The following is a 27,427-nucleotide window of genomic DNA, read 5'->3' on the forward strand; positions in this document are numbered from 1 at the left end:
TTTATCCCTGGAGTTGGATACCTTTTTTTTTTAAGCTTGATGGTTGAGATGTCAGTGCTAAGTGGACAAAAAAACCCGAAATTTCTTTGAAAATAGTCAGGTCCAAGGACTGTACAGAAAAACCACCTATATTATCCAAAGAACCAAAGAAAAACTGAAAGACATTTAGAACAGCTGGAGAACCATTGCTCACTTTTAAAGATAGAAGAAAACATAACTCCTTGGAAGCAAAAGAAAAAGAAAAGGTGGCTCAAGACTGCAAAATATGTTTTGTAGTCTACATCTCTAAATTGATTAAGAATCCCTGTAACTCAAAGCGGGAATAACCCCCCTTTTAGTTAGTTAACCAATCATATCTGTTGGTTTGGTTTCCTGTCTGTGTGCTCCTGATCAGTTTCATTAGTGAACATTTGATTGGTTCTGCTTTCTATCGTTCTTCGCTCCAAGTCGTCTTCTCCTTCAGCGTTTATCCACCTTTACGCATTTATCCAAAAGTGCTTTGGGGTCTTTCTGGCCTCACATTGTTCTTCTGTTGGATTATGTTTTGTTGGAGACTGTTTTTTTTTTTTGTTGTTGTTGTTGTTTTGTCTTTTTGACTTTCCTGTCTGAACCCTGCAGCACACTTTGTTACTTTGCAATTTAATCAAAGTTCATCTTTGTTTACTTACCAGCTTTCGTGTCTGCAGCAGCTGTGTTGAGATTTTGAACTAAACCGTTCACTTTGTTTTCACTAGAGTAACACAAGGGTCTGAATATTTTAGGGGATTATTGTGCATTAGCGAAGAGGGCACCTCGTGAGTCACGTTGCTGCGAAAAACGCGAACAAACCTCTTGTGGATGCACTGACCGTGTCCAATAAGGAGCTTGGACTCGGTGGGCGGCGATAGAATCCAAACCCCAATAAATTGTTCCCACACAGGCGCATTTCTCGATGCAGAGCTTGATCCCTTCTGATTTGTTTGGCTTGAGTGCTGCTGGAGATGGAAACGAGCTGGGAAAAATTGCAAAAGAAACCCGTTCGCCTCATTGCAGCAGCCTGCAACGACATGGGGATCGGGAAAGATGGAAAACTGCCCTGGGATTTACCGTAAGAGTTAAACCACTGTGGTGACGCTTTTAATAAATTAATTTTAAAAAATCAAATAGAATAAGTAGTCTATGCATGGGCGACAGTTGATGAGAGTTTTACCTTTTGCTTATCTATAATGGTTCAAACAGCAAGTTACAAAGGTAACAATCAGTATGTGCTGTAAATATCAGTGTCATTAAGTTGTAACAGTGCGGGCAGCAGTGCTAGAAGTCAGAGTTTGAGGATAATAAAAGATGTACCCTGTGAGCAGCAGTCAGCTTTCTCAGAATAATGAGCTTACTGTGAAATGCAACTGTTTTCTGCCTGACTTAACACTGGAAATGTGACTTTCACAGGACTGAATTCCAGTACTTTATGAACACTGTCAAAACGGTGTCGAGACCAGGTATTCTTCACATCCCATCATACATTTGTCATAGAGGTCCGGGTGTCATTCACAATTTTGAAACACTGCTTCCAAAACCACATCTGCCTTTAGGGACCAAAACGTAATGAGCACATTTAAAAAAAAATATAATATTCATTTAAAAAATGGTAAATGGACTGGTTCCTATGTAGCTCTCTACATGCTGACCTACAGCCACCCTCTCAAAAAATAATAATTATTATTAATAAATCATGGAAGAGTTCATAAAAAAGCAAGTAATAAGGACAGTAATAAGAAACAGTTCAGTTTGGCATTAGGACTGAGGGATTTGTCAATGTTTTACTGTAGTTGTGTAAATTCTGTGAGGACGGCTTAATTCATTAGAACCTTTTGATACCCAGTCCTATATTATGTTCAATAATTTAAAAAGAAACAGAAACTACAAAGGCCAAGATATTAATTATGTTTTATTCTGTAAAACACAGGAAGGATGAATTTTATGGTTTGGGGTAGACTCTGCTGGAACTCCCACCCTGAATCTTTGTTTCCACTTCCCAATATTTTGCATGTGGTGTTGAGTAAAACCCTGGAGTGAGTGTTACACAGACACACAAATTCAGATCATCCAGAAATCAGTTTTATTTTTCCCCGTTTTCTCTTCATCATCTTTTCTTTTTGCGGTCTTGATTTCAGCACGGTTCCCGATCACGCACACTTCCTGTGTCGAGACTTTGACAGTGCCATCCGCCTGGCTGCAGAGCCCCCCCTCGCTGACTTAATAGAGACCATCTGGATTGTTGGTGGAGTGCAGCTTTACAAGGTAAACCAGTATGGCAATATCCACCTAGACTGCAGTGTATTTAAAGTGTAGGACCTGTTATTCACATGTTCACGTGTAAAGAAGTGAAGCCATAACTTAGAAACCATAGACTGGAGCTTATGTACGACTCCATATTTTTATTCTTGGACTCTACTATAATAGACTTGCATGATTTGGAGTCAAAAAGAATATTTACTTTGGTGTAAGCCCTCAATTCATCCACCTTCCAGCTAGTTTTTAACATGGATCGTGTCTGAACTGTCCTAACTTACTGTGATATTTGAATAAATTGTAAATGGACTGGTATGTATATGGCACTTTTCTTGTCTAAGTACGTACTCAAAGTGTTTTTTTTCTAGAGGCCTCATTCACCCAGTATCACACACACACACAGGGCTTTTTTCTATATCCAAGCACTTTACCTAACATTCACACACACGTTTGCATTGGGGGCAATTCAGGCTTCTGTATCTTACCTAAGGTTATGTCAGTCTGCAGACTGGAGGAGCCGGGAAACTAACTACTGACTCTACATCCTGAGTTACAGGTGAAAAATTCAAATGTATGCTTAGAGTTTCCCACATTTAAAGTAAGAGGCTTTAAATGTGGCTCCTTGGTGTGTTTTAGCACCAAGGAACATTATTCACATACTCAGCTCTAAGTGGATGGTGATTTTCTCCCATTGCATAACAAAGTGCCTTATTTCCAAAGTGACATGTTAACACACAGCATTCTTGTTTTGTAAGCTTCAGCACCTCATTAAAGTTAAATTATATTGAGTGGGTGATATATTGATCAGCTTTTCACACATTTGTTTCTAGTGGTTTAACAGAGTTGCAGTGGCTATAGCAATTAGCTGTGTTCTCTGGTTGTCAGAGGATATTTGCATACATTTAGAGTATCTTTCTCAGGGCTATCATACATATGATAGGGAATAAGATCCACCAACAACATCCTAAAATCTACTTTGGGGAAAACTGTATTTTAGTATCCTCAATGTGAATAGCATTTCTCTTCCTTTTCCTTTTAACCAGGATGCATTAAACCACCCTTGGTGTGACCTGCTTTACCTGACAGACGTCATGGCTGACTATGACTGTGATGTTTTCTTCCCAGAATTTGACAAAAATCTATTTCAACTACAGGAAGGGTAAGTTTTCACCTCATCTGAAGTGCAGGGCATACTGATCCCAAAGGCTCAGTGTCTCTTTGTGAATTTGCTGGCACTGAAATTCTTATGAAATAGTTTGCTTTTTTTTTTATGTGCACCCAGCCAGCCTGTGACGCCAGTGAGGAAGTGATTTTTGCTTTTTGTTACAAAGTCAACATCAGCACCATCTGTCAGCCTGAGACATTTGGTTTTAACAGGTTGCTTACCAAGGGTTTGAACAGCTTTGTTACTGTAATAAAACTGAATTGAAATAGTAAACTGGCAAATGTTTACTTAGGGGAGATTATCGTGGAGTTTTATAATCAACCTTTTAATATCCGATTTAATGAATGTGAGGATAATTCTACTCTGCCTATCTGCCTTTTGCATTTTGATTGTTTTATTAAATTATGATCAGTTGTTTTTGTTCTAATTAACCTTTTTTCTCTCTCGTGTTTTCAAATAAGATTTCCCGGTGTGCCAAGTGAAATTCAAGAGGAGAACGGCATTAAGTTCAAATACCAAGTATTCAAGAGAGACACTGCCGACACTGTGTAGAATACCTTTTTTAATTAAAGAAATGCCAATGTCTTAAAAAAGACTTTTAGTAATGTAGTCGATGAATAATTCAAACAGTATAAATGTGACTTCTTTGTCTTTGCAGTCCATAGCCACTTTAAGTACAGACACTCCAACAGTGCTGCAGTGCTTGCTGCTCAACTATTTTACTTTTTTTAGTTTCTGCTCTTTTTTAAGCTACTATAATCAGATCTGGCATGTCACTTTCTCCTGTTGTCCTGTCGTTTGGCAGTGTTCCTATCTCGTCCTCCCACTCAGTCATTTTAATGAAGCACAGAAAATGTGCTTGAGTCAGTCAGCAGCCTGCATCAATGCCAGTACTCCAAGTATCACAGTAGATCTATTACCCTTTCAGTCAGCTTGACAGGTGCCTGTTTAGAAAGTGATGATTTAATAACTCCACCTGTGTGCTTTCACATTATAATATGTCTTATTTAAAATGTTACTGCTTAAATCCATGGTAGTTCAAAATAGTGAGACTCGTATTTGTTGATACCGGCTTTTCTTGGGATGTTTTTAAAGACGGAACCATAAGTACACGGTGAATTTTTAATGGAGAAGTAATTGACACTGTTTGTTTGTTTGTTTTTCTCAGTATTAATAAAATACTTTACTCTTATCTGGCTGTATGTGATCCCTTTAGCCAGTAGATGGAGATATATCAATGAGGCAAGAGACCAAAAGCTTATGAGCACGCTGCTGTTAACTAATTATCAATATTTTACCTCTTGTTTCTAGCCAGTGCATTTTTTTGCTCAGTAAATAAATCTAACTTAATCAGAACAAGAAAACACCTCAATTATGAGTAAACTATGTATATATTTTAGCACTAAAAAGCTCCATGGACTGTCTGTGGGTGTATGACTGTCTATGAAAAAGACTTCATGGATCAGTGTTTCACTACAAACCTAAGTGAGAGTTTTCTGGGAGTTTTTATCTTCCTGTCTAGCATCCATCACTACTTTGCTTAGACCTCTGTTATGATGACTTCATGCAGTCTTTATCTCAAACCAACCACCACCTGAGTAGATATCTAATCAGAGCCAATGAAATGAGCATACGGGGACAGGATACACAGTGGCACAGTTATTCACTAATCCAATTACAAGAGGAACATTTGTTGCTAAAAAGCCCAAAAGAATGAGGAATACAAAGGGGTCTTTATCCAAGGAAATATTTTTAACTAGAACAGGAGGCTTTTGGCACATGTCTAGTTTACTGTTGCAAGAGAAATGCTATTAACACTGGTATTAATGTCACAGTCTGCAGCCCAAAATGCCCATTCCTGAATAAGAGCATGACCAACCCACGCTTTGGATTGTCTCATCCCCTGCATGGAAGTCACAAAGGGTCAAGAAAAAGGTCACCAAGCATTCATTCAGTCTTCATCCTTCCAAGTCTTTTCTCTTTTAAAATGAAAAGACAGATCATTCATTGTTGAATCCCTCTAGAAGAAAATCTTTTCACGTTTTCCTTTTGCACAAAGCACTGGTCCTGGAGTCCATCTTACGCACAGTAACAAACTTTGACAAGATCTGTGTGCAGTTTTCACTACACATGTCAGAAACAATAAATGATAAGAAAACTACTTAACAGTCAGGGCGGCTCTTTTCTGTTTTTATAACATTAAAAACATTTTTCAGTTGCTGCAGATTTGTCGGCTGCACATCCATGAAACAAAACTCCTGCTCAACCACATTCCAAAGGTGCTCTATTGGAAAAAGATCTGGTGACTTTGAAGGCCATTTGGGTACACTGACCTCGTCATGTTCAAGAAATCAGCTTGAGATGATTTGAGCTTTGTAACACAGCACAATATCTGGAAAGCAGCCATGAGAATATGGGTATACACTGGGGTTGGATATGGCCAGCAACAATACTCAGGTAGGCTGTGGCATTTAAATGAAAGGGGTTCTGTTGATCCAGGCAGGATGGGTCATGTTTTCATGTTATTTACACCAAATTCTGACTGTACCATCTGAATGTTGCAGCAGAAATCGAGACTCAGACCAGGCAATATTTTTCCAATCTTCTATTGTCTGATTTTGGTGAGCTGAGTTTGCTGCTCTTAGCTGACAGGAGTGGGAGCTGGTGTGGTCTTCTGCTGCTGTAGCCCATCTTCAAGGTCTGTTGTGTGGTCAGAGATGCTGTTCTGTACACCTTGATTGTAATGAGTAGTTATTTAAGCTACTGTTGCCTTCCTACTAGCTCAAAGCAGTCTGGCAATTCTCCTCTGAACTCATTTTCAAAGCACGTGTGCACACGTTTTTGTATATACAACATATGTTACTAAAAAGACAGGGCTTGATGACATGATTGGTTGAAATCTTCTTTCATAAGCTGCCCTAGTAAGAACAGTAGAAGCATAGGACTCGAACCTACTCCTGCTTTCAAAAATTTGATTTTTGATACTGCCCAAGAGTTATTTGAAGAAACAGTAAAAACTCAGTAAAAAAAAAAGACTGCTATTTAAAGGCATGCATATTTTAACTTGTCTCAGGTTTAGGCACCGGCAACTGTTGCTTCAAGTGGTTGATCAAGTGATAGATTCAGTCATGTGTGAATAAACGATGGTGCTGTCTAACAGACCACAGCCCTCAACAGGTGAGATTTCACCAAGTGACAGATGATTCTCTGCTTCAAAGTTTTGAATCTCGGATGGAACGTTCAATATAGAAAGTTATTTACTTCTTGCTATTGAACATCCATCAATGTGACATTTATTTCCCTCCTGCAGAATGTAAAGTATATTTGTGTGGTGTCATCAGGGTGACAGAAAACAAACTTTCTAGTGTAGGTGGGGAAAGAGAAACTGAGATGAGAGCACGCAGCATCTCCAGTTCATGATATAAATGTAAATACACCAGAACAACTCACAGCATGGAGTCAAACACATTTTTAAAGCTGAAAATCCTCAAGTGACATTAGTATGAATAAAACCCAAACATTACTTTTTAAATATTCTAATGTTTGGTTCTCTTTTCTGGTTAACATAAGACATTTTGATTTTTTTTGCCACTTAAATATTCCACTAGGAATATTTAAGTGGCAAAAAGCTCATTTTCCACCTCCTTTCGCTGCTTTTGAAGAATAGACTTCTAAATGAAAATGCCAGGGCTTAACTCACACTGACTTCAAATGAGGACTATTTACTGCAGCAGTGGTTGTCTGAGCTCCTGCATCAGCTGGAAATCATATCTTCTAATTGCAGATGTCATCTGTTTCCTGTGAGATATGACCCATAAAAGCAGAATGTTAAGCACGGGGAGTTTCAACCACTGGTGTGTTTGAAATGAAAAAGGACAATTTATACTCCTACTTATTAACCTCTCTGGCCTGCCCGTGTAATTCAAGCGTTCAGCACAGGAGGATGAGGGTGTCCACTGAGGACAATAGGACACCGGGTAAGAAATCGAGATGACTTCCACTTATACACCTGAGACCTCGTCTCATCTGCCTCGCCTTGATATGTCCCGATTAACTCCCTCGTATTCATTACTAAGCATCGGCTAAAGACGAACACTGTAACCTTGCAACATGATGAATTAAAGCAAATGTCAGCGCTGTGCAGAGTTAGAAACCTTTAGTTCGTCAGCTGCAGTTTACTCGAGGTAACGCTGCAGCCCCTCAGGGCTTCTGTGTTGTGAATGGCTGGAAAATAAACTAGTCAAACATCCATCTGCTGAGCTCAAATTCTTTACCAGATGCACTCACTTTTTGAATCATCTGCCCAATGGCTACGGCCATGTCTACGGGACCATGGTGAGTGATTCAGACAGCAGCAGATGGGAGGTTGTTAACGTACACCCCCGCCCCTCTAGACACACAAGTCCTCAGTCTCTTTGTTGTGACCCCCATCGTCTACATTATAAGAGTGAGGGGACCTTGAGGCATAAAGTCATGACTTCATTAGCTGTGATGCTCGCTTCCATTAAAAGGCACTCTTAAGCATGTTTCAAGGGCTTTTGCTGGCTTTGAAACATTAAGACACATTCAAAATGAGACATTTTATGGTCCCCTCTCTTGGTTTAGACAATGCCTAGTATGATTGTATATTGATTTTGTGGCTTATGCTAACATGGGCACTTATCCAAAAGCCTTTTTAGAACCACGTGACACACAGAGACATGAAAACCTTTAATTAATAAAGTCAAACCTTATGGAAAATCGATTTAGTCTAAATGAAATGAAAGTCTACTGATTTTTTTTGAATGCCAGAAAGGTTGCAAAGGTCCAGTCCGAAATCAAAGGCACATCACTTTTGTTCCTTTTTTTTTTTTATTTTTATCTTGCGTGGGTGCATTTGAATTCATTTGAAATGATAATGAAGTGACATTTTAGAAGTGAAATAGCTTCTAATAAAGTGTCTCCATCTGTAGAGTAACAATAAAAATCGGAGGCGCAGTTAGATTTCATCCCTGAGGGTAACAGTTGTGCAGCCAAGAACATTGTGTGAAAATGAGACACTTGCACAGACAGTAAATAAAATGGTTAGAAAGGCTTTGTTTGTTCTCCATGATACATCTGATAGACCAATCAGCACGTCTGTCACCGAGCTGTCATGTCATGCAGAGTTTTATGTGACGTTATTGTAAGGAGTTTTTTTTGACAAGGGACTGCATCTTCACTAAAAACTGACACATTAAGATGCCATTGTATTTGTCTCACTTTCTGATATCAGTCTGATAAATCAGCACATAGCCGCTCTCATCTCTTCCAGTGTGAATTTACACCTACATGAAAGTGCACTGCTTTTTCTTTGTAACACCTCAGACTTGTAAAAACTGAATGTTGGGGTGCAATCACACTTCTCTTTGGTCTGAACTACAAGTGAAGATTTTACTTCTTTTTTTTTTTTTTTTTTTACAATTGGGAAAAATTCACACAGCCTAAATAGATTGACAAAAAAAACATTCACAACACTTCACACCATAGCTTGTTAACTGGATTTTAATTACATTACATCCCACGAGGTTGGAGAGTTTGGCAAGAGAAAGGCTATGAAACAGTCTCTGCATTGTACCTTCAGCTGTTTTTAAAACCCAGTTTTAAACATACAAGTAAAAAATAAATAAATTATGAAGCAAGTCTTTAATAGATTGTTTTCCAGAGTATTCAGATTCAAATTTAAGGCATCTTCACAGGCAAAATTCACTGTACAGATTAAATGGCATCATTGTAGTTAATCCAATTTAACTAAAGCAATAAATTCAAACATATGATTATAATGTAAGTGGAAGTGAAAGCACATTTGTAATTAAGACACGTTAATCTTTTACAAAGTACAAATACCCATAAGAACGACATGGATCCAGTTAGTGTTCGTCCATACAACCTGTGTCAATCATCCGCCTTTAAAGGGGCGACAGGATTAAAAAGTGGTCTCTCCCTACGGAGCTGTAGTTTTCCAAAGCTCATCTCAAAGTCCTTCTTAGTGCCATTTAGCACCTCCAGACTACCTGTCCTTATGTCATAACCTCGAGCCTTCAGTTGCTGGATGCGATAATTTACTATTTGCGTAGTTAGTTCTAGGACAGTTGGAGTCGCTGTGATTTGACACATGCTGATCCCAGCACTGAGAAGACCCTCAAAACGTTCAGCCAGAGTAGATTCAGGGTAGTACAGAAGAGCTGGGCACCTGAGGATGATGCCCCGCAGCTCTGTCTCAGAGCACCCAATGGTGTCTTGAGAGTACAGCAGAGTGTGACGCATACTGTCTGGGTTCAGCTCAGCCACAAAGCCCTTCAGCCTGGACAGCAGGTGGAGCAGCTGGGGTGTGCTGAAGCCCTTGTCTCTCAGAAAAAGGAAGTTCTCCCTCAGCACCTCTGGAGGCTTGAGAAGAACAAACGGGTTCTGACTCAGCAACTTCTGAAGCCAGATTTTCATGTTAGCTTCCTCCCCTCCAAGTTCCTGGTAGGCGTGTTGGAGAGTGTGGACCATCAGCTCGTTCTGCTCTACTGGCCGGCTGAAGCTTTGAGGAGCGCTGGCCATGAGTTTGGTGATGACTCGTTTGTTCAGGTTTAAACTCTGGAAGTAGGAGATGTTGTTTCGCTGGTTGTCATGGTGACTGGAGGAGGTGAAAAATGAGGCTGGGAATTTCTCAATGACACCAACCAGCTCCCTCTGGTTTGGACACACAGACATCCACAGCTCTTTCTGAGTGTAAATCTGCTCAGGATTACAGAGGACAGCCTCAGGATGACTTGTTAAAATATGAGCAATGATGGGGCCCGAGGCCCCCATGTTCTTTAGGAGTTCAGCTACTTCTTTTGTATAGGCTGGACTCTGAAGCAGCACCCATCCTTTAAGTTTCCGGACCTTCTGGATGTCCACAGATAGATCATAAAGAGCTTCTACAGTCTGCTGGTTCTCTGCTACACTATGTGTCGCACGTGATCTGAGGTTTAAAGGTAGAGCTGTGACAGGTTGGCACCGGAGGCACAGGAATGTCGCGATCGAACGCAGCATTGATGCAAATTCCTAACACCAATCCCCTAAACACAAGGAGGAAAAGAAACTACATAAGTAACCAGAGCACACAGACCAATCCTTACATTTATTTAACGCTTGTGGTCACCCTTGCTCTGTGAGGTTTTGCCCATCATGACAACAGAACAACATTAATGTTTTTTCTAACTCCAGAAATTCTAAGCGAATAAAACCAAGGTCCAGACACGCAGAGCTGGGGGATATTTCTAAAGCACAACCTGTATTGATTCATCTACCTTTATTATTTCTAAACTGACACACTTTAAATCTTTCATCTCATTTTGTACCATCATCTTCCAGCTCTGACTCCACTGCTTCATGCTCCTTTGGTTAATGTCACTCATCCTATCTTTGCATGCATAACAGAAGCTTTTTATCGGAACTTAATGGCCTCTCTGTACAGCTGCTGCCATATGTTTCATAGGGGGAAAGCAAGAGCCAACTCGATTACCTGACACTGTTGACGACTATTTGTAGATAGCATCTTTGAAAGCAGCCTGTTATTACTCAAAGCTTTTTATTTCAGCACTGTAAATAAACATGTTCGTTACATCTTCACAGGGGCTGCTTGTATGACTGACGGCATTTATTTGACCATGTCAAAATACAACCCTTCTTGCACTGACCCGAGCATTTTCATTTGAAGAGTCATGCCGGGTACAGAGCGTGCCAGCTGAGCTAACAACTATGCGAGATAGTCTCAATATACAGCTGACAGCTCATTTATTATAATATTTATTCATTCTTGCTGACAAAAGATGTATACATTTTAGAAACACTGGGGAAACCTTTGCAAAACAAAAATGAATTACCTTTGTTAGCGGTCAGAGGATGTGACGTTTTGTTATGAAACCGATTCCTTCGTCTACACTTTGTGTTGTGTGGTGTTCCACAGCGGCACCCACAGGCCCTGAATGGTACTGCAAGCAAGCCAGCTACCTGTAAACTCAACTGACACTTAAATAGAAAAATAATTTTACAGACAGAATGCAGAGAGGTCGATGTAGAAGTGTGTTATTTTATTTGATGTACCAATTTGCCCAACTTCTCTGTTTTTTAAAGCAGCACTCTTTTTATTGCAGCCCATATGTCTGATAATTAAATAATTTTGACAAAAATCTGTATTTCAAACAGCAGTTGGTGCTCTTTCAAAACCCTGCAGCATACGGGGCCCTGATGAGTGTAATCAGTGCCGGGCTGAATTGGACTGAATGCACGGAGAGTTTCCTCGCAGTTGGTGCTTAATCACGATGCTTGATCACCAGCTCTGCAAGCTGTTCCATATAGTAGCACAGGAACTGCTGCTGCTGCTGCTGAGTGAGTGAGTATCTGGGTTCATTATAGTTTATATAATAGTAAACAGATGATACGTCTCAAAGGAAAAGAGGTCAGTGCTTTTGTTAAAAAAAAGAAAAAAAAAGATCCTTTTCAGATCCTGTTCTAATCTGTCCATCTTTGAGATGATTGTTTCTGTACATGATCACTGATTTAAAAATGAGCCTCATAAACAAGTCAAGTAAAACTAACATTAAAACACTTATTGGTTCCAGTCCGTGCGTAGCAGCCTGTGATCGCTTTTATTGGCAGAGGAACAGTAGTCACTGCAGGAATCAACATATGCACATTCATTATCTATAGCAGTAGCACAGTTACACACACAGAGGCAGACTCTCGAAATCACAAGAACTGTCATCATACTTATTTCAAACATTGTTATAATTAACGCTATTACTGCTGCATGTAAAGCAAGGTTGAAGTTAATATTCACTGAAGAAAAAAAAATATATAAAATACATAATGTCTTAAAGTGTCAAGAGATTCCATGTAAATTTAAGGAGCTTTTAAATTAAAAATTCACATTTAAATAGAAAAAAACTACTCGATCAGTTGTTTGTTTGCTTTTAATATTTGTTTTTTGCTAATAAATTACACTCTAGATAAGTGTGTGAACTCCCCCATAGCTCATGGTGGTTTCTTATTGCTTTTATATATGACTTTATTGGTCTCTCACATGATTTTAAAGCAATTTTGGTCCACTTTTTGTTCTAACATTGCTTTCGTTCATTGAGGTTTGGAGGTCTTTGTTTATGCACTCAAGGTCTCATTGCAGCATCTGTGCTTGAGATCATTTTCCTGTTGTATAACATAATTTCCCTGTCAGGTGGCTTCACATTTGAATCTTCAATGCAGGTAAACAAAAGAGGTTATGGTCAGCTTCATGACTGCATGTGCTCAGGTCCTGTGGCTGCAAAACAAACCTACTCCTTCACCACAGCGCTTCACATTTGGTATGAGGTGTTTTTGCTTATATCCTGTGATTGGTTTTCATCAGCTGTAGTATGATGCATTTTGTCCATAGTACATAATTCATAATTCTTCTAATTCCAAAGTTTTATGGTTTGTCGAGATCCAACTATGTAAATCCAAGCTGTGCTCCCATCTTCTTTTGGGAGAGGCTTTTTCTTAGTAAGCATTCCAAACAGACACATTTCTTGTGTTTGTCTAACTTTACCTTCATAAAATGTAACATTCAATATTTCTAACTGAGGCCTGTTCTGTCTGAGATGTAGCTCTTGGGTTTTTTTTTGCAATTTCACTGCATATTATTTCTGACCTTGGGGTGAATTTGCTGGGATGTCCACTTTTGGGAAGACTGGCAGCTGTCTTGAATGTTTTGCACTGGTGAATAATTTTTCTCACTGTAGAATGATGAATTGGAAATGGCCTTCTAACCCTTCCCAGATTGATGGGCAGCACAATTGCTTCTGTAATATCATTTCTGATGTTTTTCCTCTTTGGCATTGCATTAAAACACACCTGAATGCTTCACACCAGCAAACTGCCAGAACCTCTGCTTTTATGGAGGTGGCCACAATTGCTGATATTTCGGTTAATCAAATGCATTTGATTAGCAGCACCTGGCTGGTACTTAATTCCTATGTAAGCACTAAGGGTGTACTTGTATCGTCTGTTTTGATGATTTATTTTTTCTGCTTCCTGTGGAGGGGTGATCTGGGGCATGTGGCCCTCTTTTACCCACACCTGCAAGCCCATTTATTCATTATTATGTGGACTTTCTGAGTTTCATCAGCAAATATGTAAAAATGGCTTCTCGAGCATGTTTTACAGCATCGACTGCAGGGTCTAATTTGTGATGAATGCATTGAACGGCAGTCATGTTAGGGCTTTTTACACAGGAGTGTAGCTGTACCATTAGTTGCAAAGCCAACAAACTGTGTACCTCTCTTTAGAGACACCTTTCATAGCATGGCTTTATAGCAGAATGTAACAGACAACAACCTTGTTGTGTAACTGCAAATCAGCAAGTTGAAATAAGAAGCTCCATAACTCAACTGATGTAACTGGTGCGTGACTTGGCAAGACCTAAAACATAAATATATTGCAACATATTTGATGTGATTCTATCGCTTACAAATAGACTAGCTCTTAATCATAGACTTGCATCTCCGCCAGATCGCCTAATGGGACTCAAGTCAGTATGTTTTACTGACCTATCCAACTTATCCAATGAATCCATCTTGACCAAGTCCTCTTATTAGACCAACAACTAACCTGTTTCCTGTGGAGATGTGTGGTTTCCCCCTTATCTGTTTGCCCTCTCTCCTCAACATACTGCAATTTCTGGCAGTAACAACCTCTGAAAATGAAAGAAAGTTATCCAAGAGAATGACTACTTTGTTACAAGAAGAACATGCAGATTTTACATAGCATGCACGAAGATAAGATCTGTCCTTGTTTATATTACCTTTACAGTGTTGCAAAACAGAAAATCCGCTTCATATTACAGTATGCTGCTAATGTTAAGCAAGTATTTATCCAAGGACCCAACATCAGAGAGAAGTATTGATTTTCATAGTTGTACTATTAATCAGCTATAAAGAGCTCAGCATTCATAGAATGAGAAAGTGGAGTAATACGATGAGCTGTGACCTGTTGTTTTATGGCAGGTCAAAGTCAGTATTATTATTAATTAGTCTGGTGCCATATTACACAACTGGGCAGAAGGCTGGCGAAGTAAATAAGCCGAGCAGTTTATTATTGACAGATTTAAAATCTTTTACAGCTACCAAAAAAATAGTTCACACAAGACACAGACAGTTACTTTATAATCAAACTGCAATATTTCAAGGCTTCTAGTAACACTGATAAGGACGCCGTCTTCTATTCACATTCATATTGTAAATGTACTGTCAATGTCGCTTAGCTTGATATAACAGGAGACAGCTTTTGTGTCTTGTACAAATTCCTCAGTTGCTGCATTATTAAACTGATAAAGCAACGGATGAATAATTTGTGTCCTCTCACAGTGACAAAAATAAATAAATAAATAAAAGTGACAGTGCAATATACCAGAAACATAACCTAATACAAGTTTTCTAATGCAGATTTAGTTCAGATTAGTCCACTCACTCAATATCATGATGATGAAACATGAACATGAACTGCATGCATTTACAAATGTGCAATCAAGCTTGCATGGAGGAAGAAGGGTTTATCTCACAGATACACAAAGATGCATGATGAGTGATGTAACCTGGAGTCTTTCAGCATCAGACTTTTTCCAGGCCATCTTCTGGAGCTAATCAGACCCCAGCTTATGTCCCAGCAGCAGGTATCAATGGATTCAATTCAGTTTTATTTATTTCACATCAAATCACAACAACAGCTGCCTAAAGGCGCTTAATCTGTCTTCTTAATCCAAACCTACCTGGTGGCTTTCTCTGTGGCTTCAGTAGTGGATCTAACAGATCTCTTTTTATCTTGTCCAGTGATGCCTTGTACTTTGCGCCCTGTAAAACCTCACCAGCTCAGCCTCACAGGCTTGCAAGCTTCCAAGCTTACAGGCTTAGTGGTACTTACACCTAGTACCTAGGAACGTGGCATGATTTTGTTTGCTTCATCCATTTGATCTTTCCAGTTGTTGGCAGTGGTAAGGCTAGCTTTTGGAAAGATGTTAGAAAATGAGATTTTCTGCTGTAGTACATTTTCCCTTCTCATTGGAGCTCGTTGCGATCACATCCCCACCATCATACTGGTTCAAAGTTCCCCTACACCCGCTTGCACACACATCTGAACAAGGTGTTGCTGGTCTTTGTCCTTGGTGTCGTTGACCCTGGTTGAGGGAAGTAGGTCTTATAAAAGAGAAAGGAGAAGCAGACCATTTTGACTAGGTGGATCACACCTAAAAATAATCTCATAATCTCTGAAATCTCAAGGAGTTCAAAAAAATAATTAATTTACAATAAAATAACATTGTAAAACCAGGCTGGGCCAGGAACAACTAAAGAGTTTAAAAGACTAAGTAACATAAAAAGAGTTCTAAAACAGTATATATACAGAAAACCCCCACAAAACTAAAAGATTTTGCAGTAAAGTGCCTCCAAAGCCCTAAAAGAGAGCTACAAGTCCAATAAAAAAAGTCCCCTGTCATCCCTCATCCCTCATGTACCCGTTTGTCTTCTGTCCACACTGTGTGCACTGCATGCTGACCTGTGAGTGAAGGTCAGCATGCAGTGCTGAGTCACTCAGTCAGTGCTGAGTAAACACTAATCCTTCTTTAGTACTATGAAGGGTCAAAGAGAGATCCTTTGCCCACGGGTGATCCTCACTTACTTTACTGTCACAATACCACAAGGGCTAAGATGCTGTCTGTCTGCCTCCTGCTCTCACTACAGTCTCTCTCTCTTGAAAAACCAAGACCACTATGCCCCCCCTCCCCTCTGCCAGATTTCGAAATATCTGTCCAGATATCTGTCCTCTGTCTGCTGTAGCTTGCTCCATCACTCTTTTATCCCCCTGGCCTGGTCTGCTGTGGCTCTCTCCTGCTGTTGGCCTGTCTCTGTTATTAAGAAAGTTTAACAGAGCAGGTGTGTCGTGTTGCCTTTAACTTGGGAGACTTCAATGTGAACTGAAATCCCAAGTAATTCCCCAAATAAAAGCATGCAAATAAAAAGTGAAAAAACAAACAAACATGCAAAGCATAAAACAATCAAAAACCATTAGTAAAAAAATCCCATCACAGCTCTCGTAACTATTTCCTAATAATAGCATGATGAAAAGTTTCAGTGTGACTCGTGAAAAGATACTGTAGCAACTTTGTGGATAATTTATAATGCATAAAGTCGTACAGTTGTTCATGTTTAAGGTAATGTGTCAAGTGCAGTGTTAGAACGGGTACTGCAGGCTCGTGTTGTTGGTGCTTTGTTTAATTCAATGTAGTTCAATTCACTTTTATTTATATAGCACCAAATCACAACAACAGCTGCCTCAACTCATGTTATATTATCAGGTAAATACCTTCCAATATTAAAAACCAAACTCCAACAATCAGACAGAATTCTATGAGTAGCTGTAACATGTGGAAGGAAAATCCTTTTAAAACGAAGGACCCTCCAGCAGTAGCAGGCAGAACTTTGCTGTTGTTCATTTATAACCTGATCTCCAACGTTATGACTGAGGATGATTTTGGCTTGTGGCAGCCCACCATGGCTGAAGCTGCTTAGGCAATTAGTGTCCCTGACCTAGGGCTGTGCAATATCATATAATCTGCAATAATCCCGCTACAAATTTGAAACGATATAAAAATGTAATATTGTGACGTCAATGTGATAGCAACACCACCAACACCATTTACATCCCCTAATGCAGGGGTGGCAAACTCAATTGCACAGGGGGCCAAAACTCAAAGCACACTTTAGGTCACGGGCCAAACAAGATAAACATTTATTGAACACACTAAAACAATGTTTTTTTAAACATAAATATGAATAAAAACAGACAGGAATATTATTCCAGAATAAATAAACTTAAAAAAAATAAACTTTCATAAACAGAAGTTTGACTTGATTGACACGGGAATGTTCCCAGTTAGCCTAGCGTTCAGCAAGGAGGCTGCAGCGCTGCATTATGGGATCTGTAGTTTGTATATTATTAGCGCATCATATCGCCGGGCCATGCATAACAATAATAGTACATCTATATAAAATGATCTCGCGGGCCAGATATAAATGTACGCCGGGCCGGATGTGGCCCGCGGGCCTTGACTTTGACACATGTGCCCTAATGCATGCAACAAAACAATCACAAAAGCTGTGTGTCAGCATCCATTGATGACTGAGTACTTAAAATGGGACCTACTTCAACAGCCTTCAAGAAACCACAGGGCTTTGCATTATATGCAAAAAAGAATTCCAGATAATGGGGGAAACTACTAACTTGTTTCACCATTTGAAGTAAAATTACATTTTCGAGTATAGCCAGGGTATGGGAGAAGGGATACTAGCAGTTGGTGATAAGAGACCCAAATGTAAACAGATAACTACAGTCATTATCACTGGAGTTCTTGTTAGTTGCACTTGCTATTTGCATTGACTAGTTGCACTCTAAATGAAAACAAGCAATGGATGGAAATTATCAATGCGGTTATTTGGTGGGAAAGCAGGGCTTTAGGTAACTGGTTAAAAAGCTCAACTCAAAATATAACATCGCAAGTAGATTTAAAAAAAATTATTTCCTTATGGAGGTCTTGAAGAGTTACAAGCTTAAGTTTCTTTAGTTATTATTGGACTAAAGCAGTCATAGTCTTTTGCTATGTGCTCAAAACTATACAGTCAGCATTAATGCCTTTCACTAGCCTTTTATTAAGTGTTATTTGATAACTGGATGCCTTTGCTTTACCTGTGAATATCACACCACTCCGAGATATTTTGTAAAAGTGACTCTCATAACAGCCAGCAGCACTGCTGACATAGCAGTTGTGGAAAATGGAGCATCAGTGTTGGGTTGTGTTCCAGGAAGTGTACAGCGGTTGTTCTAAGAAATAGTTAAGTGCAGAGACCGCGCTGCATTTTCTGTCACCTTTAAAATGATGTCAGCTTCTCCAGTTTGATTTTGTAAATCTTTGCGTGCCCAGTCACTGGATATGTATCAAGTCTATATTTTGTGTACAATTTCTGAAACAATTATGCATTCAGAGACGAATACTATTGTTTTTATTAAGGACTATCATCATAAAAGCGCACACACACACACACACACACACACACACACACACACACACACACACACACACACACCACCCCCCTACTACCTGTTCTGCAGCTGCTGTAAGCAGAACAAAAGTGGCAAACCACAATGAAGAAGCCTTTCAGTGATCGCAATTTCCATTCACTCAGACACAACATGACCTGCATCAGGTTTATAGAGCTCCTGCTTTTCCTCCTCTTCAGCAATGTCTACAGTGAGGAGTCAGAACCCATTTTCAAGGCAGAGCGCGAAGTTATCCAGCTGGGTAATTGTTTCGCAATGGATTATATTGTTGTTTATAGATCTGCTTCAGAGGGAGACCAACTGCTTGGCAACTCTTCAAACAAGAACATGCCCAACACACCACCTGCAGACCTACAGGGTCGTACCCACATCAGTGACGATCCCAGCCTGCTCGGGTTTCAAATCAGTAACCTCACTCACTTGGACTCTGGGATTTATAGGAGGGAATGTTGGAAGAACCAGACGATAATCAGCCAGAAGACACAGCAGCTCACTGTGTGTAAGGAGCAGATTGAATCTGAAGACATAATTGTAAGTAAAGACGGTAAAGGGACTGAGATCTTGTGCAATAACAATGCTATTGGCTCTGCGGGAACATCTGTACGCTGGTACCATGAAATGTATCCGTCTTATGAGCCCACACTCTTCCTGGATAGCAGTGTTTCCCTGAAGCCTCTGGTGAAGGAGCTTGCAGGTGTGGTAGAAGTAAGAGACAACGGTGCATTGCTCGTGTTCAACAACATGTTACAGAAAACCACACACTTTAAGTGTGTTGTGATGAAAGGTATCAACTGTCTTAGTTTCCAAACCATGCACCCACCAGATGAGAGTGAAAGCAAGGACGTTTTTGTCTCACTGGGGGACAGAGTGCTTCTAAATTGTTCTATTGATGAGGGTGACCAGGCGTGGGAAACTCCACTGGGAAGAATTGATGGTAACACGAGGGGCAGTCCAATGTACATATCAGCTGATGACTTCTCACTGGTTATACCTGCCATCTCTGCAGACTACACTGGAGACTATTCATGCATCTCCCCCTCACGTGAGATGCATTATGCATTGTTTCTTTGCCCCAGCGAATCTGTTGTTTATCAAGTTGTTGGTCAAGGTGAAAATGTCTCGCTCGTGTGCAATATTAACCAAGATGATCCAGAAAGAGTGCAGTGGCACCGCTATGGACTTTCAGGGCACTATGAGATCATCCACAACTCGCAGGACAAAACTGTTCCCATCCCTAAAGATCTACGAGGCAGAGTGACTCTATCTGAGGATGGAACTTTGCTGACCATCAACGACCTGAAGGTGAAGGATGGAGGGAAGTACATATGTGCTGTTTTAAAATACAGTGAGATGACTTCTATGGATGATCATATAGATAATGATGGAAAAGGTACCGGAGAAAATGAAACCAGCAATAAACACCTGTGGATCAATCCACCAATATGCATTTTTAAGCAGGAGATTAGTCTGATCATATTAGTCAACAGTGCCAGTAATGCTACTGCATATTCTGTGGGGGCAGGACTGGTGGTGCTGCTGGTGGTAGTTGGAGTCATTGTTACAGTGATAGTAATAAAGAAAAAAGCAAAGCCTTTGCCATTGCAGAGAAAAGTGACATCAAATGTAAAAATGGATATAGATCCTGGCTGTACTGAGAAGTTAACTCTGTCTAGTGCTTAATAGCCTTTGTAAAATAGCTCCATTGTGACTTAACATCCACCTGACACATGCTGTGCTGTAGAATCTGTAGATAAATCAAATGTGTTGCTATTTTCACCTGTTGTCTACCATGAGAAGACTGTTTTTAGACATTTTTTTAACTTAATGTAATGTAAGAACATCGATCAGATCATTGCGATGAAAGAATTAAAGGCAGCTAATTTGTTGATTACATGGTTACATTAGCACTATAGTCTGAAATCATTCATAATAAATATATTAATAATGATATACTACTAATAAATAATGAAACAACACACCAAGGACTTTATAGTACAACCCTCCAGTGTTCTTAAACAATTCACATTTCTGCACTTCTAAATTCTGTCTTGTTTCTCATCTCATTTGTTGCAGTGAGGAACTTCACTTGTTTGACTTGCAGCCATCACCTCACTGTCACTTTTAGCAATGTTGGCTACTACATTGTAGGTTCTACCAAGTCTGAGTCAGACCTTAATGCCTGATTTAAACTATTTCAGGAAGCCGTTGTAGAAACATAGTTAAGAGGCCAACGTTTTTGCCCTCATTTATGCTTGTGTGTGGTTACGTGTGTGGTTGTGTCTCTGTGTTTTATGTGCGGTGCTAGCCAATAGAAAAAAAGATGAGGAAAAGGCAAGGCAGGCATATTTGTCAATTAGGGTTTTTTTCTTCTTTGTACATTACCTCAAGTCCATTTCAGTAGTTTCAGCACTCTCCTTCCTGGAATCTATTGACATTTGTGAATTCATATACTGACGATATAATTTTTTTTACACTGAGGTGATGATTGTTGTTCTCTCACTGATAAATTAAAAACTGCAGCATAACAATACTTGGAAATGCATGAGAGAAATCAGCTGTACTGAAGTGGGCTGCATCGATCTGACGCTTAGTTACATTTGTTGGGAGGTGTACATCGGGTTATGGAGTAGTCCCTCCGAATCACAGGATGCTGCTGTTGCTAGCAGCAGTCGCAGAGAAGTACCAGAAAAGAGAAAGAGGTACGTACAACAGCGTGAGCAAGAGACAGAGGAAGGTGTAATGTGGTAATAATTTAGATGGAGGGACATAATTGGGAAGGGGAGAAATTCAAATAAAATCAATGGCTACTTTGACTATAAGCCACTTCTAATAGCTTAAGCGTAGCTTGTAATTGTCACATTCTGCAGGACATCAGTTGTTTGGTTTTTCTTTTTCTTTTTTGTTTTTTAAGCAAGAGTGGTGTATTTAAAACAAACATAATATATATATCACAAGTTTACTCATGTGACGTTTCTGGCTACCTGATAACCATGAGTCAAACATCCATTGTCCTCTCTGCTCCTTTCTGTTCTTCACAAAATCTGTAGGAAATATCAGTGTCTTTAGCAGCTAAATGCTGTTTGGTTTGTTGTTTGGTGCTGAACACAGCGTGCAGTGGGCCTGGTGGGGATATTTTTCTTCTTTTACTGGAAACAACTTCTTCTGGTTAAGATATTAAAGAAAGAAATGAGAATGGACCAAAACATTTAATCTGCAGGCAGTGAAACCAATGACCGACGTACATCATGCAAACGACACTTCATTGGTAATCCAGTGATTCCCAGTGCATCAATCACCTTTTACCATCTATATCTAAGCTGTAATTATCACAGCCGTCTGGTCGGTGTGTGGAGTGTACCCAAACACAGACAAACAACCAGGCGTGAAAACGAACTTAATTGAAACCAAAAGCGAGACATTTTATTAAGGCTGAACAGAACAGAGAAATGAAAAGACAGGAAAGAGCTAAACTATAACTGAACTGGGAAAAGCTAAACTAAACTCTAAACACAGAATGCAGAACAAAAAAACCTGGATACGGGAAACTTGACCTGACAAAGAAAAGAGGGAAACTGACCGGGTAGGTTGGGTGAGTCCTTCAAAGCATACCCCCGAATTTTGACACAGCCAATAAATACACAGAGGGGTGATGAGGGAAGTGGAAACACATGGGAACACCCCTGGGACGAATAGACATAATGACACAGAGGAAGCAAAGTAAAGCACACTGCACATAGGACGTGAGACTGTCAAAGTAAAACAGGAAACACTAAGATGTAGACTAAAACACACAAGTTGACACAGGAGCTGGGAACAAGGAACGCTCAAGGAAACGGATGGACTGGAGAGAGGGGGGGTTACAGAGAGGGGAGATCAAGAGAAAAAGAGAGACATGACGGCTGACGGGGCGGGGGGGACTAATATGTGATAGTCAGTTTACTTTTGACGAGACAAAGAGAGAGAGAAAGAGAGAGGGATGCGGGAGGGGGCCATTACTGGCTGGGGAGAACATGCATGAAAGTACACTACAGACAGGGGAGACAAGAAATAACACACAAGGAGGGGAACATGTAAACAGGGAAACACAACGACGCAACACGGAGGACATGAGAGACTCGAACTGGAAGCAGGGAATGAGACCGCAACAAGAAAACAGGAAATCCAAATAAACTATAAAAAAGGGGAACTAAAACACAACACTGAATTATAGAGAGCTAAAACATTACAACATAATAAACTCAAAATGAGTGACAACCATGACAGTAATTAAATGTATTAGTTACATCTTCTCAGAAAGAGATGGGAAGAAATAGTGAAGTGCAGAGACTGTGTTGTATTTTCTGTCAGCTGTAAATAGTGTCGGCTTCTCCAGTTTGATTTTGTAAATCTTTCTTTCCTTTGAATGCCCCGTCACTGGATATGTATCAAGTCTATGTTTTGTGTGTATTTTCTTAGACAATTATGCTTTCAGAGATGAATGTCTTTTTTTTATTAAGCACTATCATCATAAAAACGTGCACACCTCGCTCCCACTCATACACACACACACACACACACACACACACACACACACACACACACACACACACACACACACACCAACCCCGCTACTTCCTGTTCTGCTTTAAGCAGAACCAAAGTCGCAAACGACATTCAGTAATCACACTTTCCAGAGTCACTGAGACACAACATGACCTGCATCAGGTTTGCAGAGCTCCTGCTTCTCCTCCTCCTTCATGAGGTCTACAGTGACAACCCAGAACCTGCTGTCAGAGCAGAGGGTGAAGTTATGGAGTTGGGATACTGTTTCGCAATGGATTATATTGTTGTTTATAGATCTGCTTCAGAGGGAGACCAACTGCTTGGCAACTCTTCAAACAAGAACATGCCCAACACACCACCTGCAGACCTACAGGGTCGTACCCACATCAGTGACGATCCCAGCCTGCTCGGGTTTCAAATCAATAACCTCAGTCTCTTGGACTCTGGGATTTATAGGAGGGAATGTTGGAAGAACCAGACGATAATCAGCCAGAAGACACAGCAGCTCACTGTGTGTAAGGAGCAGATTGAATCTGAAGACATAATTGTAAGTAAAGACGGTAAAGGGACTGAGATCTTGTGCAATAACAATGCTATTGGCTCTGCGGGAACATCTGTACGCTGGTACCATGAAATGTATCCGTCTTATGAGCCCACACTCTTCCTGGATAGCAGTGTTTCCCTGAAGCCTCTGGTGAAGGAGCTTGCAGGTGTGGTAGATGTAAGAGACAACGGTGCATTGCTCGTGTTCAACAACATGTTACAGAAAACCACACACTTTAAGTGTGTTGTGATGAAAGATATCAACTGTCTTAGTTTCCAAACCATGCACCCACCAGATGAGAGTGAAAGCAAGGACGTTTTTGTCTCACTGGGGGACAGAGTGCTTCTAAATTGTTCTATTGATGAGGGTGACCAGGCGTGGGAAACTCCACTGGGAAGAATTGATGGTAACACGAGGGGCAGTCCAATGTACATATCAGCTGATGACTTCTCACTGGTTATACCTGCCATCTCTGCAGACTACACTGGAGACTATTCATGCATCTCCCCCTCACGTGAGATGCATTATACATTGTTTCTTTGCCCCAAAATCAAACTCCAAGAAAAAGTTGCTGATGAAGGTGAAAATGTCTCCCTGATGTGTGATTGTGGCCAAGATGTTTCAGCTATAGTGCAGTGGCACCGCTATGGACTTACAGGGCACTATGAGATCATCCACGACTCACAGGACAAAACTGTTCCCATCCCTAAAGATCTACAAGGCAGAGTGACTCTATCTGAGGATGGGACTTTGCTGACCATCAACGACCTGAAGGTGTCAGATGGAGGGAAGTACTTGTGTGCTGTTGTTAAAACCCTGGATTTCGCAGGAAATTATACGGATTATGATACAGAATATGATGACAAAGGTACCGAAGAAGATGAAACGGACAAAAAGTGGACAGAGTCTCTGGAATGCATTTTTAAACAGGAGATCACTTTGAATTTACCCAGCAGTCCTCCACCACCGCATATGCCGTATGTTGTGGTGGCAGTAGTGGTGCTGCTGCTGCTGGTAGCTGGAGTGATTGTTACAGTGATAGTAATAAAGAAAAAAGCAAGGCCTTTGCCATTGCAGAGAGAAGCAACATTGTATGTAAAAATGGATATGGATCCTGGCTGTACTGAGAAGATGATTGATTGATTGATTGATTGATTGATTGATTGATTGATTGATTGATTGATTGATTGATTGATTGATTATACTTTATTCATCACGAGGAAAATTTGGTTAAGGCTGTTAGCTGGCTAAGTTAACTCTATCTGAATGATATTGCTTAATAGCCTTTGTAAAACAGCTCCAAGGTGGCTTAATATCCACCTGACACATGCTGTGCTGTAGAATCTGTACATAAATCAAATGTGTTGCTATTTTCACCTGTTGTCTACCACGAGAAGACTGTTTTTAGACATTTTTTCAGTTTATGCCTTTATCTTTCCATTTTCTTCCTAACTAGAAATGACTATGGATATCACACACCGCAATCCGATAAAATATCGTTTCTTTCAAACATAATTTTCACTTATGACTGAAATCATCAAAGACCCTTTTGATAGAAAGTCCTCTTCTAGCTTTAATGCTAAATCCAATGTAAAAAAAAATCAAGGCGCTAGTATAACACAATAATATTGTAGCTATCTAATTTTTTAATTGTCAGATGACCTGAAAAATTTATTGTGGCAGTGATGTGATATTACACAATGAATAAAGTCAGTGAGGACACTCTCCTGTCAGTAGATCATTTGTTTTGAATCATACAGAGAGCAACAGCCCAGCAAACCGAGTTGAAACCCTGACATCATTTCCCTGGTAAAAAAACCCCCAAACAAACAAGTTTTTGGGAAGAACAAAAAAGTGAAGGAACAGCTTCAATTCAATTCAGTTCAGTTCAATTCAAATACTTTATTGCCCCTCAAAGGGAAATTAGGTTAGCAGCAAGGCAACAAGAAGAGTAAACAAAACAATAATAAAAAGCCTCAATTGCACAGTTATTTGTAATTGAAGAGACAGGTCGCAGTAGGGATAAAGGAAACTAATAGGAAAAATAAGCTAACAGGAAAATATATATCTAGCGTATTATATGCATCATATGATTAAAACATACATTACCCTTCCCTCTCACAACATGAGTCCCCGCTTCTTTTAAGCGTGCAATCCTTCACGTTTTGGTTTCTGTCACCCCCGCAACTGTTCAGTCACGTTGTTATCACCTCAAAAAACTTCTGTTGTGGGTTTTTGTTTTTCTTATTCAACTTTCATTTCATTTTTAAGATCTATTTCTGTTGTGTTTTATTCAACGTCCACTGTGTTTTGTTTGCTTTTGCTGTATTTTTCTATTTGATGTGTTTTCTTAAGTTGCAGGGGATTTGACCTCTCTGGGCCACCTTATTAATGGCTCCTAAAGCATTATTATTATTATTATTTTAAATAGGCTAAAAAATAGCAGTCTTTGTACATGGAGGAAACATTGTGTGGCTGCCTTTTCACAGCCATGTTTTAACCAGATCAGTTGTTTTGTTTTTTTTTGTTGTTTTTTAAAAGACATGCATCCAATTCCTTCCTCTCAAAAATCTAATTGACATTTCTAACTTTGTAAGAGACAGTCTGAATACATAACTATACTACGTGGATTAAGGTTAGCATGCATCTGTCTGTTGTGCAGATTTTGCAGTTTTACCAAAACTAGTTTTGACTTAGGAGATGACATCTGGGTTTTAACCATGTTTGCTAGAAGAGGTCTAAAGAGACCTTTTGTTTTTACAATGTAAGAATATTGATCAGATCATTCCGATGAAAGAATTAAAGGCAACTGATTTGTTGCCTACAAGACTAGTAGCACTATAGTCTGAAACAATCCATAATAAATATAATAATCATGATATACTACTAATAAGTATTGACACAACACAGCAAGCACCTGTTTCTGGAAGTGAAAAGTGTTTACTTTAGTGTAATGTTTCCATTAGTGGTCAAGCGCTATGTTGGCTGCATTTTGTCTGGAGCACACCCACCACCACCTAACCCCCCACCCCCAAAAGACATTTAGTAAACAATTAAGCAAACACAAGTAAACTGCAATAAGTTACAGGTAGTAATAGAATAAACTTACTCTTTTGTGCTACGTCCACACCTACACTGGTATTTTTGAAAACGCAGCTGTTTCTATGCATTTGGACCTTTTGTCCACACGTAAACTGCGTTTCGAATCACCGAAAACGGAGATTTTCTAAAACTCGCGTGATGTCACCGCAGGGGGCGTGACCGCCGAGGTGCCATTTTAGCAGGCCAAACAAAGGGCTAAAGGAGCGAAAGCATCAGCAATGGATCACACTTGCTGTGTTATCGGTTGTAATATTAGATTGCACAATCGGGAAGGGAATAAGCTGGAAAATGGGCTCTCTTTTTATCCTTTTCCACCTGGAAGCAACATTCGGGAGCTTATGTATCGGATGTTACCAAAAGAAGGCATCTAGCCTGAATAGCAGCTGTGAGACGAGCTGATATCCAGTTCTCTACCATCCCCAGATATCTGTTGGTGCTCCAGACATTTTCATTCAGGTAAGATCTAAATAAGTTCATATTACTCTTTATAGCCTATTAGTTTTATTTTCAATGCACTCTGAGGTCATAGCAAATTAGAACAAACATCCTAATGAGTGATTTTGTGGATATACGTTCTATTTATAGAGTTGCTAATTGTTTTTCATTATTGCAGGCAAACCAGCCTATGAAATGGATGAAACAAATCCTGACTGGGTTCCTACACATGGGGCACT

The 27,427-nt window shown here is 39.8% G+C and overlaps 2 protein-coding genes across 2 annotated transcripts; one reads left to right on the forward strand and one right to left on the reverse strand.

The window, feature by feature from the left end:
- The first annotated feature begins 517 nt into the window (after nt 1-517).
- Nucleotides 518-4,625, forward strand: LOC146569388 (dihydrofolate reductase). The gene is made up of 6 exons (XM_085281657.1): nt 518-1,087; nt 1,426-1,475; nt 1,943-2,048; nt 2,151-2,277; nt 3,312-3,427; nt 3,895-4,625. The coding sequence occupies exons 1-6, from the start codon at nt 981-983 to the stop codon at nt 3,983-3,985; spliced, it is 597 nt and encodes a 198-aa protein (XP_085137783.1). The 5' UTR covers nt 518-980; the 3' UTR covers nt 3,986-4,625.
- A 4,315-nt stretch (nt 4,626-8,940) lies between these two features.
- Nucleotides 8,941-14,457, reverse strand: mterf2 (mitochondrial transcription termination factor 2). The gene is made up of 3 exons (XM_085281658.1): nt 14,262-14,457; nt 11,308-14,153; nt 8,941-10,500 (listed from the first exon to the last, which is right to left on the reverse strand). The coding sequence occupies exon 3, from the start codon at nt 10,472-10,474 to the stop codon at nt 9,347-9,349; it is 1,128 nt and encodes a 375-aa protein (XP_085137784.1). The 5' UTR covers nt 10,475-10,500; nt 11,308-14,153; nt 14,262-14,457; the 3' UTR covers nt 8,941-9,346.
- Nucleotides 14,458-27,427: the final 12,970 nt, after the last annotated feature.

The sequence above is a fragment of the Mchenga conophoros genome, linkage group LG7, assembly GCF_057382185.1.
Source record: "Mchenga conophoros isolate Kocher_MC1m ecotype Shallow Benthic linkage group LG7, M_conophoros_male_GT1.1, whole genome shotgun sequence".
NCBI lineage: Eukaryota > Metazoa > Chordata > Actinopteri > Cichliformes > Cichlidae > Mchenga > Mchenga conophoros.